General features: G+C 42.5%; 1 protein-coding gene across 1 annotated transcript in view; it reads left to right on the top strand.

Annotated features, from left to right (window-relative positions):
- The first annotated feature begins 1,562 nt into the window (after window positions 1-1,562).
- Window positions 1,563-18,596, top strand: part of DNAJC3 (DnaJ heat shock protein family (Hsp40) member C3) — a 74,342-nt gene continuing 57,308 nt past the window's right edge. The window contains exon 1 of the mRNA XM_045811091.2: window positions 1,563-1,809. Coding sequence (XP_045667047.1) covers window positions 1,728-1,809 — 82 coding nt within the window. The 5' untranslated portion in view covers window positions 1,563-1,727. The remainder of the gene's footprint in view (window positions 1,810-18,596) is intronic.

Raw genomic sequence — 18,596 nt, 5'->3', positions numbered from 1 at the left:
ACATTATTGTACAAGGCTTTCTGTGGACATATGTTTTTATTTCTCTAATAGCAATACCTGGGTGTGTACTACAGGTGAAGAAATGCCAAGGTTTGCTAGAGGCCACCAGAAAGGAGGGAAAAGCAAGGAAAGATTCTTTTCTAGAGCCTTCAGAGAGAATATGGCCCTGTCAACTCCTTGATTTTGGACTTCTGTTTTCCAGAACTATAAGGAAGTAAATTTCTGTTGCATTAAAACCATTCACTTTGTTGCAATTTATTATGGCAGCCCTAGGAAATAAATACAATTATTTTTTACATCCACCTGTTCTCATTTTGTTTATGCCTGTTTTGTTCTGTACTTCCTTTCTTGTATTTATGGATGTATTATATTGGATATATTGTATGAGTGTTCTTGTACTTAAGTCTATAAAGCATTCTTAGTCAATGGAGTTAATTTTCTCTGAAGTGAGTTCGGGTTCAGTTGCTGATTTGTTGCCTTTCTTAGCATTACAGTTTTTGGAGTTTGTTGTTTTTTTTTTTAAAGATTTTATTTATTTATTTATTTGACAGAGAGAGACAGCGAGAGAGGGAACACGAGCAAGGGGAGTGTGAGAGGGAGAAGCAGGCTTCCCGCCCAGGACCCTGTATAGCATGCACTTGGGATTGTGTTGGGGACGCCAGAGGAAATGGCCTTGAACAAACTTAACGCTAAAGTGAGTAACCTGAATCTTATCTCGTTCAAGTTCCTATCTCTGTTGTTGAGTTTCCTCTGATAAACACAAGATGCAAGATCCGTTCTAACAGGTCTCTCCTACCCCCCCCCCCCCTTGAAGTAGTTTACACTCTGCAGAGCTCCCGGTTCTCTTAGTTGCTGTGCCTCCCTGGTTTCTTCTCTACAGGACCTTCCAGGATTGCTCTTTCCTGGACACGCTGCCAGTTGGGGGTGTGTGTGTCCCAGGCTTCCAAGCCATTCTCCCGGGCCTCAGGTCACTAAGGTACTTCTCCTGGGCTGTTCCTGAAATGTTTCAACCTCCATCAGCTCCTCCTACTCTGCTGAGCTCCGGCCTCTGACCGTTTCTCGCGCACTCTTCAGTCGAGTCTGCGCTCCTTCCGAGACGTTCGGCTGGCGGTAGCAGGTTCTGTGAAGCGTGCTGTTCACCGGTCCATTCCGAGAGGTCCACTCCAGGCGCTCGGGCTTCCTGGGGCGAGGCTTGGCTCCTTCATCGCGGACGCGGCGACTTCACCTTCCTCTCTTAACAGCACACCGGAAAACCTCCTCCTCGCTAACCTACAGCTCCAGGAGCGACCCGAAAAGGCATCCGCGGCCTGCGCATGCGGACTCGGCGGCCGCCACACAGACGCCCGGGGCCGCCTCCCTCCGACCGGCCACGGCCGTTTGGAGCTCCCTGACAGCTCCACGACCAGCGGACGCAGCCTCGTCTCGTGCCTCCACGTTGTCCTATCAGAGATGGGGCGGGGCGGCGGCCCCCGCAGCCTATCAGCGCGAACCACGACCCCGGCGAGCCCAGTAGGAGAGCGGCCAGGAAGAAGGCGATTGGGCGGCAGCGGCGCTCGGGGCGTAGCGTCGCCCGGGCCCCGCCCACCGCTGCCTTCCTCTGCTGGGCGCCAGCTGCTTCTTAGGCCTGAGCGAGAGCCGAAGGCGGGCGGGCGCAGCTACAACCTGAGCGCCGGCGGGGCTGGTGGGCCCCGCACTCTCTCTCCTCCTTACCGCCCGCGCCCTCGGACATGGTGGCCCCCGGCTCCGTGACCAGCCGGCTGGGCTCGGTGTTCCCCTTCCTGCTGGTCCTGGTGGACCTGCAGTACGAAGGTGAGTCTTACCCTGCCCTGGCTGGGGGAGCGGGCGCCCGCGCCAGGCCCCCCGGCGCTTCCCCGTCTGCGTACGGCGCGAGTCTCGAGGCGGCCCGGGCGGCTGGGCGGGAGCCGAGGAGTCCGCGCGGCCCGGCTGGGCCTTAGCCGGCCCCTGGGCGGGGGCCGGCGCCGGGTTCCGGGTTTGTCTGGGGAAGAGGTGGTGGGACCGGCGGGCCGCCGGGCGGGGACGGGAGGTTTCGGAGTGAGGAGCGGGGCCGAAGGGGGTCGCGGGGGAGCGGGGCCCTGGGCAGCGACTCCTGGAGTGTCCTGGGACGCGGAGACCGGAGCAGCCGTCGGGTCCCGGCCTCTCTTGGGGCCCCTCGCTTGGCGCCTGGGGACACTTGGTCAGTGGTGCTGGGAGGAGGCAGTGAAGGTGGCCAAAGGGGAGGCTTCTTTCGCTTTGGAGTTCCGGGGGCGGGGGGAATGTGTGAGGCTGCGTTTAGCGGAGGGGACAGTGTTGACTGTTGAAAGTTGAGTAACCATCGCATTACTATGTGTCGTGGTTAGAAGTTGTTAGGTTGGTGCGTTAAGGAGCCGGTGCTGGAATTCAAGCTCCCGGAGGGCGAGGCACGAAGTTTGTGGTTTTACTACTCAGAGCATGGTGTCCTTCAACTTAGGACTGGCTTTCCTTTTCCGAGTTCTCTAAGAAAAGGTCCCCTTAAAAGGTACGGAACGCTTCAATTGCGCTTGAGTCCTACAGATTGGATTGTTGACTACTCTAACAGAATAGCAAAAGCAGAGGGCTGCCCCATCTTAGATGTCCGCGGGAGCAGTAGTAATTAAAGCTGAAATTGCCAACTGAACTAATGCTCCCAGCCTGGTGACTGCAGGAAATATTCGAGTATAATGACTTGTCACATGCACGGATCTCCTTTCAGTCCCCTGAAAAGGGCTAGTTAATTAAGGGGGTCATACATTTCAATATGAGACTTAATGTTAGATTTGGAGGGAGTGAGGAACCACAGTTGGGAATTGTTTATGGTAAAATCCCCTTAAAATTCTCAACTTAAAAAAAAAGTAATACACTCCACATTTTAGGTCTTCTTCATGGCAGTGTTATTGTTGTTCTCTTGGTGACCCCATATTCTTTTTTGAATCCTAAATCAGAACACATATCGGGACAACATTGGGACAAAGTATTTGACAAAGAATTTATCTAGGTTGCCCTAGACAATCTGGGCAATGGAACTTTGCATGCCTGGACAGCTTTAATATGGGTCATGTATTCCAATTCTCTTGGCATTTTCTAATGTTAACACTCCCCCACCCCACCCAAGTGTCACATTTTGTCCAGTTACTACTAGTGATTTATTTTGACCGCTTAAGAGAGAGTTGCCTATGTTCTTTCTAATGCTTTTTTTTTTTTTAAGTTATGAAAGTGCACACTTTTACATGATTTGCTTTTCCTATTAGCTTTTGGACTACCTTTTTGGAATTGCTGTTCTGTGGGACTCTACTTCATTTCTCTCCTGTAGTATTTTCCATAAGAAAAACTTGATTAGAGAGTTTTTCTGTATGGAAGGCATTGGTGACAGTTCTCAGAGGAGTGCCAGAGTGCCCTTCTTGAGGAACATTGCCTGTATGAAGTAGTGGGGACTTGGTACAGGTGGTAGGGAAGAAAGGGAAAAGATCTTAAATTCATTAAAGGTCTTCTGTGTGCCAGGCATCTTTTCATTCATGGAAGTATGTGATACTATTTCTACTTTACAGATGAGGGAACTTGAGCTATAATGTCACGGAGCTGTTAAATCCAACAACCATAAGTTAAACTGTTATTTGACTCTAAAGTTCATCTTGTGTGCAGGTTGGAGACAGACATTAAGTGGTTGATAGTATCATGTGGGCCCCAGCATTTGTGAGTGGCGGCAGCTGAGAAAAATCAGCATTTTTTTTTTTTTGGTTTGTTTGCCACTGGCGGTAATGAGTTGATTTCCTGGCATGTTTAATACAGTGGTTCTTAAACTTGAATGTGTATCAGCGTCTTAACTGGAGGGCTTTTTAAAACAGAGTGCTCAGTCCCCCTCTCAGCATTTCTGATTCCGTAGGTCTGGGTGGGATCTGAAATTTTGCATTTCTAAAAAGTAATCACTGGTGAGAATCACTGGTCTAATAAGTCGTATAGAGAAGTAAAATTAGGTGTCTGCATGTACTAGACACTAAATTTGGTGATGATATAAACCTAAGAAAGAACCTTTGACCTGAATTGACAAACTGTTAACTCCTGTTTTCCAAAATAAGTTGTGTTTGGTTTCAGTAACCTCAGAGTTCTCCAGGGGGGTATAGGTCTGAGGTTCAGAAGGAGAGGAAATGAAGGAGAAGGGTATGAGAATCATGAGTGTGAAACAAGAGTTGCATGTGACAGAGAGGGTCACCAGTAATTAGCTTAGTTGGCCTAGTTTTTTTCTGATTTAAAAATATTCGTCTTTTTTTTTTCCCCTTAGGCTTTTCTGTTAATTGTGATCCAAAGGAAGAGACTATGTAATAGTCTTATGAATTGAAAGATTACATCTTTTAGCACCCTCTTTCAAAAAGGCCTTTGAAAAAAGTCCAAAGCACTAGGTTAGGGATAGAATTTTTGGAGCAGAACGAAAACTTTAGTAGTATCTAGTATTCTTGTGTTACAGATAACATAGCTATTTTAATTCTTTGCTGATGGTTTGTTCTGTTTGGCCCCTTGAGTAGGAACACACCCTGGGAACCAGACCTTCTTTTATTTTTTTTTCTTCCTTAACATGCTTCCTGGACCCAGTTTTTCTTTATTTCACTGAACTGACCTGACTAAACCATTTATTTGGCCATGGGTAAAGAATAGTTGGAAATCTTTAGGTATAAATGATTGATAATTTTTATATTCATCTAACCTAAAGTATGTTTTGTCTTCTCTAGGATTTTCTGGCATTATTTAAATTTGTAAAGAAAAAATAAAGTAGGGAAAATGAATGACTTCCTGTACTTTATACACACTGAGTATGTTAGCAGATTGTCAGATAGCTTCTAGATTCCTTTTAATGTGATAGGCTATAGTTAGTAGTGTAGAAGTTCTAGTTCACTTGACTAGCTAGCATTTGCTGAACAAGGGCCTGAAATGCAGTAATTTTGGTTCTGTGGGACAGGTTGTTCTGAGATGGGATTCCCTGAAGTAATTATTAGGCTTTATTTTCTCATATGAAGTGAACTAATTGTGGTTAAGTTTAATTTCTTTTGTCATGGTTTTCCTTTGATTAATGTCCACCAGTTTATCTTTGTTTATATGGAAATATCATGGGAACCTCATCACCTGCTCTTTAGAACTAAGACATTTCAACTGTAGATTTATTTCAAGATCTTTAGAAAGCTGGTTTAAAAAAATTGTTTATTTTTTGTTTTGTACATCCGATAAGTTTGAGTCATTTGGAGTTCTGGAATCTGGGAATCAGTCAGCAGGGGCTTACTCTATAGTGCTTTCTGGTAAGATGTAGTATAGAACTCATGGTTTTGTCATAGAGTTCACAGGCCACTTGGGGGTATAAGACCTGCTTCGTGAAGCAGGCATGTACTCTTCCCTCTTTCCTCAGTTCAGACTTAGTGGTCCACCCTGTAGTCACTCCATTGCAAACACCCTTTAATTTTCTTGCCCCTGTATTCTTTTGTTTTACACACATGGCAAAATTCAACACCTATGAAACCGAACTTGACCAACTTGTTTGTTGTACCTCAGAGTTGAACATGGCTGGAGAAAAATGGAGATAACCTTGCTGACTGGTCTCATTGTAAGCACATAAGCTCAATTTCAAATGCACACTCAATACTGCCAGCGTTCCTACAATTCCCTAGTATGTCTATTCCTAAAAATCAGCATATCAGACTTTTTCTTTCCTTAAATCTCCAATGTAACCCCCCTTTCCTTCCTCTCTACCTCATTCCTTTAGACCTTGCCTTGAGAAAATAAAAGTCACCACAGGACAGTTTCCTTTTCTTTCTTCCACTAAAGTCACTAGCCTACCTATATTCATACCCAGTCTGCTACTTTTCTTATATTAAAATGGATAAAGCATTTCTATTCCTGGCAAAATCCAATTCCTATGCTTATGCCCTGGATTCCATTTCCTCTCATCTTCTGAAAATATTGCTCCTATAGTTACCGTTTCTCTCCTGTGTCATCACCTTCTCTCTCTCTGTGGGATCCTTGACATCAGCACTCCAACATGCTGTAGTGTTTCCATCTTAAACTGTTCTTTGATGTCCTGTGTCCCTTCAGGTATTGACTTATGTCTTTGCCTTTCTAGACAGCAGGACTTTGAAGAGTTGTTGATAGTCTCTACTTCCTCATCTTCAGTTCTCTCTTCACATTACTGCACTGCTAACTGCAAAGCCTTACTGACTCCTACTTAACCTCTCGTCTTAATCTTCTCCTCATCATTAGGCTCCCACCACACCAACTTCTTTAATTGATTTTTATTATTGTTTTTTTAGAGAGGGAGAGAGCGGGGGTGGTGTGGGTGAGGTGGGGAAGGGCAGAGAGAGAAGGATCGAGAGAATCTTAAACAGGCTTCATGCCCAGCATGGAACCTGCTGCAGGGCTCAGTCTCACAACCCCAAGATCATGACCTGAGCTGAAATCAAGAGTTGGATGCTTAACCAGTTGAGCCATCCAGGTGCCCCCACACCAACTTCTCTTACTTCCAGATGCCAACCTCATTTCTGACTGATTCTTGCTGTCCCGACAGTCTGGAAAGTTTCATGTGAGGTCTTCAAATGAACATCCATATTTCAGAGAGGCCTATCCTGACACACTATGTAAAAAGGACTCTCTTTTCAGTTAATAGTCTCTGTTTACCTTTTTGAATTTATTTCATAAAACTTCACATTGTCTGAATTTTCTCATTTATTTTTCTTTCCTATCTGTTCTCTCTAGAATATAAGCTTTGTGGAAAGAGCTCTTGTCTCTGTACCCGAACACACTGACATGAAGTAGATGTGCAATAAAAATTTTTTAAATGGATGAGTGGAAGTTGACTCTTAAGCTGTTTTGTTTTGTTTTTTTTAAAGATTTATTTATTTATTTATTTGACAGAGAGAGAGAGACAGCCAGCGAGAGAGGGAACACAAGCAGGGGGAGTGGGAAAGGAAGAAGCAGGCTCCCAGCGGAGGAGCCTGATGTGGGGCTCCATCCCAGAACGCCAGGATCACGCCCTGAGCCGAAGGCAGACACTTAACGACTGTGCCACCGAGGCTCCCCTTAAGCTGTTTTTTTTGCATGGACTCTTCTAAACTTATTTTCTTAAGTTGAAACTCAAAAGAGATCCCATCATAACATTTATGCGTTCATGGGGCGCCTGGGTGGCTCAGTTGTTAAGCATTTGCCTTAGGCTCAGGGCGTGATCCCAGGGTCCTGGGATCCAGCCCCACATTGGGCTCCCTGCTCCTCTGGGAGCCTGCTTCTTCCTCTCCCATTCCCCCTGCTTGTGTTCCCTCTCTCGCTAGCTGTCTCTCTTTCTGTCAAATAAATAAAGAATCTTAAAAACAAAAAAACAAAAATTTATGCATTCACAGTTAATTGAAGCAAAGAAAAGTAATGTCCAGTGAAATTGAGCAAACCTGGTTACAATAGATTTTATTTTCCTAGTTCAGCTAGGAAGTTTTTAGTGCAGACATTTAGTTCAGATATACCACACAACTACTCAGCCTTTTCTTCCTTTCAGTTTGGCTCAAGCACTTTTTGGGTCATAGTGACTGGAAAGAGATGCTTAGGATTTCCAGCTCAGTGTATTTTTATTGAAACTGTTTCGTCATCGGTCCTTAGTTGACTATGGAATTGCTAATATAATGTACTTCTTGCTCTTTCTGTGGCCAATTTCCACTTTTTCTGTGTTTCTGCCATGAGACTTCTTTCAGACTCTACCTCATCTTGCTTGAATCTTGGATTCAGATCAGATCTTTTACATACAGTATTTTGTCTTTTTTGTCTCATGTGCCTTTGTAGGATGAACTTTGTGTTTTCCTCATCTGTCACTTTTTTTAAGATTTTATTTTTAGTAATCTCTACACCCAGCATGGAGCTCGAACCCACAACCCCAAGATCAAGAGTTGCACACTCTACCTACTGAGCAACGAGGAGGCCCTCTTGTCCTTCACATTCTCAGTGCTCCAATCTGAATAACCACCCTGGGCTTGCTACCTGCTATGTCACCTAGCCTTAGCGTGAACCTTAGTAGCTTTGACCACTAGCTCCTGCCTTTTTCATTCTTGTTCTTTGACTCTTGATTGTGACTCTCACCACATCATATTCTTAACCCCTCAACTTTACATTTCATTTTTTTTTCTTTTATGATTTTATTTATTTATATGTCAGAGAGAGAGCACACACAAGCATGGGGAGCAGCAGGCATAGGGAGAAGCAGGCTCCCCGCTGAGCAAGGAGCCCAAGGCAGGACTTAATCCCAGGACCCTGGGATCATGTCCTGACCCGAAGGCAAATGCTTAACCTTAAGACTGAGCCACCCCGGTGTCCCTCAGCTTTACATTTCTTAAAATTCTTTATTTTTGCTTGTCAAAATATAGTGGATTCTAATACTAACTTCATAAAAAGACTTAGCTACTCTACCTTTTTTCTTACACTTCTTGTATATTTTGCTGACCTATGGTTATGCCCATCTAAGGAGAAACCTATTGTTTAATGCTGGTTAGGCATGATGTTTGGTTGCTTTGACTCTTAGAAAGTAGGAGATAGCTCTTGTCACTGTATCCCAGTATGTGGCAAAGGAATAAAAAAGTATCCATGGCTCAAAATAGGGTTGAGATACTACAAAAACAGCCACAACTTACAAATAATTTTTTCTTTTTACATATTAATGTCTTTATGAATCTTTGGTAGTATCAGTTTGATTTGATAATTGTTATTACGTATCTTGGATTCTATTCTTTTTATTTTTAACTTTTACACTAAGTATTTTATCGTTTGCTGCTGTCAGTGTATATAAAATAATTACCCTTGCAGAATAGAAATTGATGAAAATTCAGAGAGGTAGATTTAAGGACTGACAAAAGCAGAAGTTTCACATGGCACCTGTTTAGGGATAAGCTTTTTGTACAGGCTTCAAATTTAGTTCTCCTCTTAATATTCACTGGTTTCATGAAAAGTGGTTTAGAAAACCATCCAAAGATTCGTTTTACTACAAAAAGGAACAGACTCTCTGGGGTCTGAATGGATTCCTACTTGAAGTTACTCCAGTCAGCAGGGAGTTGTGTTGAGTAATCTGCAGACAGTTGTTTCAAATCTGCAGCTGCCTGGGAAACCTTCAGGTGGTTGAGCCCACGCTGGAGGAACCAGACAAATCAGACATCAATTCTGTTCTGATGACTTGTGATACTTTTAAATAAGAAGGAAGGTAGTTACATTCATTCCGTGAATATTTAGTGTCCACTTTGTGCAGGTACTGAACTGGGTGATTTAAAAAAGAAAAGATGGTTTCTTCTCTCAAACTCACTTTTTATCTGGATTGGGATTTCAGCGGTTGTGAGAGGCTGGCAAACTGTGAAGGTCAATATATTGAGATGGCGGCATTGCAAAGTGAAGTCGTGTACTTGTGAGCGTGGTGATGTCATAGGAGCATAGAAGGGTTTTTTCCCCATCCTCTCACTGCAGTAGTTAGAGGAGGTCTCACAGAGGAGCCAGCATTTGAGGGCAGAATCCTGATGAAGGAGTAGAAATTTCCCAGGGGCAAGTAGGAGAGATCTTTTCATGGAACAGCACATGCAAAGAGAACATAGTCTGTTCAGGAAAGTACAACTAGTTCATTATGGTCTGGGAGTGTAAAGTAAGAGGTGGAGGAGTGAGGGATGATGAGGCTGGACCCACATCATGGGATCTGATCAAGAAGGGTCTTGTTTGCCTTTAGAGCTGAAGGAGGTTAGACTGAATCTAGCCAGTGATGTGAAAGTACTGCATAATTTTTATTAGGAGTGCATTTTGGAAGGATTGCTCTGGCAGCAGCATGGGGGCTGGATTTGGAGGAAGGTGGGGGGAGATCCCAGTTAGGAGGCACATCATCTCTTGCAGGGAGAAAGGAGCCTACACAACAGCACTTACACTGTGGCAGAGTCTGTTAGGGGAATGTGACCAAGATACACTGAAGGAATAATAATTCTTTCTGAATGATTGGGGTAGGCCATGGAAAATTTTCTTAGAGGAGGTTGTATTTACTTATCACATTAAGTGGAAATTATACTGGATAAAATTGTAACATAATAAAGATCCAAGTTTTATTCAGAAGGTACAGAAATGCTGGATACCTCTTTTAATCCTAGAAGGTTAGAGAAATTTAGTTTGAAGAGTAATTTAACTTTTGGGGTGACAGTATGACATAACATTTTTGGAGGGCATACCAAATTACTTTTATTTGAAGGAATAGTACAAATGAAATAACTTTAAGTGGATATTTTGGTACAATTTAGAGAAAAGTTAAAGGTCACCCCAATGTGCATGCCTGGACTTGGTGACCAGGGAAGTCAGCCCCATGGCTAAGGCTTAGCTCTTATTGTCCTGTCTCCCAGGATATGCTTATCAAAGAGATACTCTGCCATACCAGATTCAGGGGGCCCCCCATTCTTTGATGGATTTCACCTGCTCATTCAGGTAATGAATGTCAATGAAGTCACATATATAGGGGTCATTTTTGTCAGTGACCAGTTGGTGCAGTTCCAATAGTGACAGATTTATGCTTTTTTCCAAGTGTAACACTTGCACTCTCCATTGCATTCAGCCAGCTCTCCCAGTTACCATGGTTTGGTTTCTTGATATCCTGAAGAATTTGGGATTTGGCCACCTTGGTCTGCAGCTTCCTCATTTTCAAAAGCATGTTCCCTCTCTTGAGATTGGTGAAAAAAATATTTGGCAAAGTTCTTCACAGCCACGCCATTGGGATCAAAGCAGTAAGACAGGGACAGGTAGATGTAGGAGGCATAGAGCTCCAGGTTGATCTGGCAGTTGATGGTGTCTTTGATTCCTTGTTATAGTTTTGGCACATCTGTGAGAGGAATGCATAATTGTGATGTGTGGCCAAGAGGGGTCCTCTGAGGGCACTGTGAGGAGGTGGTGGAGAGCCAGTGGGTTGAGTTCTGGTTCCTTCCAAGCACTGTGAAAGCAGGAAACCACGATGACTCTCAGTGAGGAATGTCTGTCTTGAAATAGCTTAGTATAACAGGTCAAAAAACTTTGCAAATGCATTCTTGCCTCCCACTAGACTTAGTTCAGATCAACCTTGGAGGTTGGAAACCATTCTGCTAAAATGTTATATTAAATGATGGGTTGAATGAATGAAGCATACAGGGCTTAGTAACTGTGGAGCAGCTACCCTGGATTATAGGGAAAAGGATCATGGGCTGTGTTGAGAAGAAAGTTGTGCTTTGGAATCGAACCTTGTTTTGATGGTTACTGTGAGTCTTCCAGTAGGATGGGTAACTTTGAGCCTCAGTTTCCTGAGTTACAAGAGTATGAAAGATGCTTACTTTCTATGGTTGTGAAAAGTAAGTGAAATTATGACACTGAAAGTATCTAGCACATAATAGGTTCTTAATTCCTTCTGTGTTACATCTTTTCTGTGAAGCATTTTCATAGTTGGATAAGGAAAGCATTTCCACTAATAGTTTATCTCATACTCAGTTTCTTCCTCCCTCAAGTAATCTGGAATCCTCTATTCAGTGCGTTGATCTGATCTTTCCTTTGAGAAAATGTAATAGGGAAATGTTTGAAAGCTTCATGCCATTTTGAAGACTATTCCCTTCCTACCCCCTGCATTTTGTGAATACACAGAATCCCATCAACATGCCCCTGTGATTACTTGTACCCCATGTAATAGGCTGAATTGTTCCAGAGTTCATATACAGTGCCTTCATCATTTGTATTTGATTCTTAGTCATTCTGTAGTGTAATTTACCATGTTTTCCATACACGTTTCTCTCAACGTGAGTGATACACAGATTTTTGTATTTTACACTAGGAACTATAAATGTTTATGGATGGATAGTTCATATTAGAAATTATATTTGAGAAATGAAAATGATCTATCTTTAACTGTTTTAATATCCCCATCCCTAATCCTTTAAAGAGATTTAATATAAAATTTTATTATGGAAAATTTCACACATTTACAAAAGGAGGGAATGGAATATGAACCCCTAGGTACCCATCTCCTAGCTTTAACAATTACCAACTCATGACTGATCTTATTTTATTTACACCCATGGATTATTTTGAAACCTATCATACATGCCATCATTTCACTCATAAATATTTTAGAATCTATAAAGGATAAATACTGTTTTAAATTTTTAGGATCTATATCACCTATATTCTCTGCAGTATTTGGTTATAATGTTGTCCCTTTGAACTATAGTTTAACAAAAACGTTTGAGGCAGGGTTTTGTTGTTGTTGTTTTGGGGGGGATCAAACCATTTTATTGAGGTGCTTTGGGGAAAGGTCGAAGGGTAGGAGGACAATGACATCTCGGCCGGAATCTCCCCAGCTTCACAGTTGCTGAAACGAGGAAAGGTTATTTTGCTTTTCTTTCCTGACTTAATTGCCTGCTTAATTGTAAAATATGATGTGTCTATAGTGTTTACAGATATTCTGTAGGAGTTTTCAATTGCAAATGATTATTCAATCAGGAACATCTTTTTTTTTTTTTTTTTTTTTTAAAGATTTTATTTATTTGACAGAGATAGAGACAGCCCCGAGAGAGGGAACACAAGCAGGGGGAGTGGGAGAGGAAGAAGCAGGCTCATGGCGGAGGAGCCTGATGTGGGGCTCGATCCCAGAACGCCGGGATCACGCCCTGAGCCGAAGGCAGACGCTCAACTGCTGTGCCACCCGGGAGCCCCAATCAGGAACATCTTTAACACGTTCCTCAGTTTACTTTATTAAATTTTTACTGTATTAGTAGTACGTGAATACATTTTTACTGGAAAAAGTTAATATAGAAATTACACATTATATCTGTATCTATATCTATACAGATATATATATAATTTTTTTTTAAAGCATAAAAGCAGAGTGCATATACTGTAATGCAACTTGCTATCCTTAGTTCATGCCCCCACACTTCTTTCCGTCCTGGCCTGCTTTGAATCTCTTCCACCCAGGGGCCACACAGCCCTGATGGGATCTTTTTAAAATGTAAATCACAGAGTGAGTTCCTTGATAAAACCCATTCTAATAACCTCTCTTTTTACTTAGAATAAACTGTAAGTTTCTTACCATGGCCTGAGAGGCCCAGTGTGTTCTACCTTGCCTATGTCCTCTATCCTTCCTAACATGCTGGAGCCTCCTTATGATTCCCTGAAGGTGAGCTTGGTCCTACCCAAGTCCTTTGCGCCTGCCTTGTGCTCCTTGCCTGGTCATATTTTCGCTTCCTGGAGGCACTTGTCTTTCAGGATCCTCCCGATCCCTGTCCCCTGCCCAGCTTCATTGTCTTTTAACTCAAACATTATCTTCTTGCAGGAGACTTATTTGACCCCTTTGTCTATATTAAGTCCTCCCCCTCCTTTCCTCTGGCAGTTTGTCAGGGTATTTAGAAATGGTTTTCTCTTTTTATCCACTGCAAGAGCGATAAGTGTGTAAACATTTGGTCTGGTTTTTATGAATGCTGCATCCTTTTGAATTTGTAAGAATGTCAATTATATTCATTTTTAGAATTTTTTCCCCTATTTGTTCCCCTTAATTCTCTTATTTGGTATTAGTTTCTTAAAAATTGATTTCATCATCTTTGTAAATTTCGGAATTGCTCATTGCCAATCTGTGAATACTGATTGTGGGAGAAGACTGATTGCTTGGCCGGAGGCTGGGATATCCACGGGTCCCTTCCTCTTCCTTGTATCAGAGTTTGGAGCCCTCAAAGAACTGCATCCACCTCCGTGGCACACTTGCCCCAGGAAGGTGTTTGGATGTGATTTTGCCCACTAACCATATCCTGTCCTTTCTATGTTTTTTGTTTTTGTTTTTTTCCCTAAAATTTCTGTTTTTCTGATGGCCCTCCTCTTTTAAAGTGTTTTTTTCCCCCTAGCAAGGTTATGCATTTATTCTTTATTTTTATTTTATTTTATTTTTTTAAAAGATTTTATTTATTTATTTGACAGAGAGAGAGACAGCCAGTGAGAGAGGGAACACAAGCAGGGGGAGTGGGAGAGGAAGAAGCAGGCTCCCAGTGGAGGAGCCTCATGTGGGGCTCGATCCCAGGACTCTGGGATCACACCCTGAGCCGAAGGCAGACGCTTAACTGCTGTGCCACCCAGGCGCCCCTGCATTTATTCTTTAAATAACTTCCGTCATTTCTGGAATTTGCGCACATTGGGAGGTAGGCTCGTGTTCGCAGTTGGCTGTCCTGATCTAGTCCCTGTGGTCCACTTCAAAACATGTTTTTTAATGTATTAGATTTTTATCAGCCGGTTTTCTCTTTATTGAAGGGATTTAAATTTTTAAAAAACTTCATTTGGGAAAATCTTAAAAATATACCAAAGTAGGGAGAATAATATCGTGTACCACGGTGTACTGCCACCCAGCTTCAAAAATTATCAACATATGAACGATCTAGTTTCACCTATACTTTCATTTTCCTTTCAGGAATACTTTGAAGTCAGTCCCATTCTTCATATTATGTATCTGTAAAGACTTCAGTATGTGGCAGAGATGCCAGTGTAATGTTCAAAAACAGCCTGCCGTCCTCCGGTCACTGCTGGGAACCCTGCCGCCTAGGGCATTCTCTTAAGTGGCTAAAGCCTGGCAGATTCTCCTCATTGCCTCTTTGGAAAAGTCCACCCTATTCATCTCTGTTATGGCCACAGTTTTACACTTGGTATATAATTCAGTATCATTTGTTTCATGAAATACATTGGTTTCCATAATCTTCATTATGAAAAGCAGGTTATATTTTTGGGTATGGTATGGAATTAGGTGGAACTATAGGTTTCCCTCCCTATCAGAATATAATTGGTTTCTGAATCTTTATTGCAAAATGAATTTTCAGAGCAAGAGCCTATATTCTCATTTTAAAAGGGAAAGCTAATGCTTTCCCAGCCCGTTGAAAACTCCCAACTAAGTTCTCTAAATGTTACCCACATAGTCTTAAAAAGGTTAGACGTCTTTACATCGTTGCCCCAAACAAAGAGGGCTCTGCAGGACCCTAAGTTTTTGAGGCCATCAAGTTAAGGTTTCCCTCTTTGCCTCCCTCCCTTCTTCCCTTTCTTCCTTGTGTGGAGGGGTCCATCAAGGAAATAAGACACTGTACAGAAACTAGGAACAGGCCAAGGAAGCTACTTTGTTTAGTATGGCAAATGGCAAGATAAAGTGAATTTCTTTCGGCTCTTTGCTGTAGTAGAGGAAGAGTTCAGTTGCTTTTGATGACTAAAACGGCAGGCGCACATCGCTGCTCACGTAGTTGCCGTGGGCATCCTGGACTCCTGTTCTTTCTTGGCTTCCACATCCGGACAGTTGCCGTGAGCCATGTGTAGTCTTCTTTCTCTCTTATATTTCTCTGAGCAATCTGTCCTTCTCTATTTCCATGGCTACTCCACAGTCAGATCACCATCATGTCACCTGGATTATTGTAACAGATAGATACCTCGTGGTTTCTCTCCCCCTCCGGCTGTATGAGACTCACCTAGCACTTAAAGCGACCCACTCCGGAATAATGAAGTCATGAGGGAGAGGAGAGCTACCCGAAATGTAGGATTTCAATTTCTCTGAAAGCCTCATTAATTCTCTTACTTCTGGGCATGCAAATGTGATGTTCTTTGTGTTTGGAATGTTGGTTTTTTTTCCCGGGTTAAGATCTTTTCACATTGGCGGTATTCCCATTTTTCTTTCAGGTTTCAGGTGAGACCTCAAGAAACCCCCCTCAGTGTTGTTCAGTAGAACTTTCTGTGATGATAGGAAATGTTCTGTATTGTTTGCAGTGTTTCCTGTACTATTACCAGCTTTTCAGCACTTAAACTGTGACCAGTGTGACTGAGAAATTACATTTTAAATTTTATTTAATGATAGATGTTAGGTGCTCTAACCTCTGTCCTTACAGCATCCTGTGTGTGTGTATGCCCCACATCATAACACTGTATTTTATATTTTCCTAAATTTTTATTATTAAACATTTCACAAAGTTGAAAATTTGTTAGTGTATATTCCTGTATCTATCACCTAGATTCTACCATTGGTACAATGACCATACTTGGTTTTAACACATATCCATTTGGGCCTTTCTCTATCCATCCATTAATTGTTTTTAAAAAATACATATCAAAATAATACCAGTACTCATTCCCCTAAGTACTTTAACATGCATATCTTCAACAGCTTTTTTTAATGTAAAATTTATGTATAATTGTCCATAGTTTAAGTATCTATTTGCTAAGTTTTGATAATTGCACATCCCAGAGCACCCCATACCTCTATTAAGATTAGAATATTATCATCATCTCAGAAGGTTTTCTTCTGCTCCCTCCCAGCCTATCCTTTCTCCCACCTTCCCAAGATATGACTATTCTGATTTTTTTTTTTCCTGTAGTGTCCTTTTAGCACCCTGAATAACTTAACATCATGTTCACTGTAAAAGAGAAATGCTTTGGCTTCTTAGTTTCCATATGCCCCCTTCTACACACATTAAATTAAATTTTGTGTTTGATTTTCAGCTAGATCAGCTCTGTGGCTACCCAAAATAAGAGATTGTTTTAGGGGTGCCATGGAAGCTCACGGAGGGAGACTTGAGCTGAGGGTTGGAACTGAGCTGGTTCTTTCTCTCTGTAAGTGCTGGTGCACTCAAAAGAATCCCCCCCACACCACAGTCCTTACCTTCATCACTCCGTCATTGGGGTCAAGTGCAATAGCTTTGGTTTTCCAATTAGCTTAGTTTTCCAGTTAGCATGTGATTATTGTCAACCACAAATGGTGTCTTGATTAATTCTGATTCTAATACCTGCTATGGATTACTGACATCTTATTTCTCATTGACAGTGAGCTCAGCGCTGCACTCAAGCTCAAGGACATGACCAAACCAGTCCTCAAAACCTATCTTTGTGGGTCTGTCTGCTAGGACCACTCCCCAGTGGCAACAGTATATAAGTCTGTGTCCATTCAGGAGAGAGAGACCACAGAGTAATTTAAAAGGGGGAAGTTTAATATAAAGAATTGTTAAGTTATGATAGGAAAGTAACTATAAAGATGTAAAGAAAGCTCTACAAGATATTCTATGACTGACAGATGGTCCCCAAAGAAGGGCCAACTGAGAGGGGATCCCCCTACTCAAGTCTGGGGCTTAGATCTTATTAGAGAAGGTATAGGTACAACTTAAGTTGCTGATAGAAAAAATTGCAGAGTTGCTGGTCCACTGTAGCTGAGCAAGCAGGAAATAACCTTCTCAGATATAGGTGAGCCCGGGTTGGTTGGCCTGTGAGTGTGGGAAGTTGGGGTGCTGTAGTGGGCATGCAGCCTGGAGTGTGTGATGTCCTCATTGGGAGATAGTGCCTGTTCAAGGCTGCCAGGTGGCTGAGGGACTGGACCTGTGGGCATATGGCTAGGATAGGGGCACCACTGGATATCTTCCCCATATGCACCATGCAGCAGGAGCCAGAAAAAAAATAAAGACAGCAACAAGATCCAGAAAGTGTCCTTCCTGCAATGCCCCTTCAGTACATTTTACTGTGACAGAGTGTAATATTGTGCTCAGTATAAAGAAGAAATGCTTAAAAACCAGTCCATTTTTAAAGCCAGGTACTGGCCTCCCTGCTGTTCTAGAACATAACCTGGCATGCTCCTGACTTAGGGCCCTTGCACTAGCTGCTCCTTCTTGGAAAGCTCTTTTTCTACATATCTGCATGGTGAGTTCCTCACTTTCCTTCAAGTAAGTCTTTGCTCAGATGTCATTTTCTCAGTGAGGCCCACCCTTGACCACCTTCTTTAATACTGAAAGCCTCAGCGCTCCTGATGCCCTCACATGGCTTGACTTTTTCCATGGTATTTTTTACCTATCATACTATGTAGTTTATGTATTTCTTAAGTCTGTCTCCTCCCTCCATAATGTCCAGTGCCATGAGTGGCAGAGGTTTTTGTTTGCTTTGCTCATTTATCACCAAATACCTAGAATAGTGCCCAGTGCATTGCAGATGCTCAGTAAGTACTTGAATATTAGAGTGAACTCAATAATACTCATTAAAATGAAATTCTAGGGGCTCCTCAGTGGCTCAGTTGGTTAAGCATCTACCTTCGACTCTGGTCATGATCCCAGGGTCCTGGGATTGAGCCCCACATCTGGTCTGGCTCTCTGCTCAGTGGGGAGCCTGATTCTCCCTCTGTCTGCCTGCCGCTCTGCCTACTTGTGCTCTCTCTCTGTCAAATAAATAAATAAAATCTTTAAAAAAAAATGAAATTCTAGTTTAACAAAGCAATTATGATTTTGTTGTTTAACATACTACAACTGTGTTATGCAGTTTCCCTTATATTTTGGAGACTGATTACATTCTTTTGATTGACCAGGGTGATAGATGTATATTTTGGGGTCGCTTGTACTCTATAAAACGAAGCACTGTGCTTTATTGTTACCTTTTTTGTGTCACTCTTTAGCTTCTGTGACTCTTCATCTGAGCAGATTCCTGAAGCAGGTAACTATATATACAGTTTAAAGATTTTATTTATTTGAGAGAGAGAAAGAGAGAGAGTGCGCACGTGAGATGGGGGGCGGGGCAGAGGGAGAGGGAGAAGCAGACTCCCCAGGGAGCCCAACACA

The sequence above is a fragment of the Ursus americanus genome, chromosome 10, assembly GCF_024610735.1.
Source record: "Ursus americanus isolate L20-20 chromosome 10, mUrsAme1.1.p, whole genome shotgun sequence".
NCBI lineage: Eukaryota > Metazoa > Chordata > Mammalia > Carnivora > Ursidae > Ursus > Ursus americanus.
This window is presented reverse-complemented; position numbering and strand designations above follow the sequence as displayed.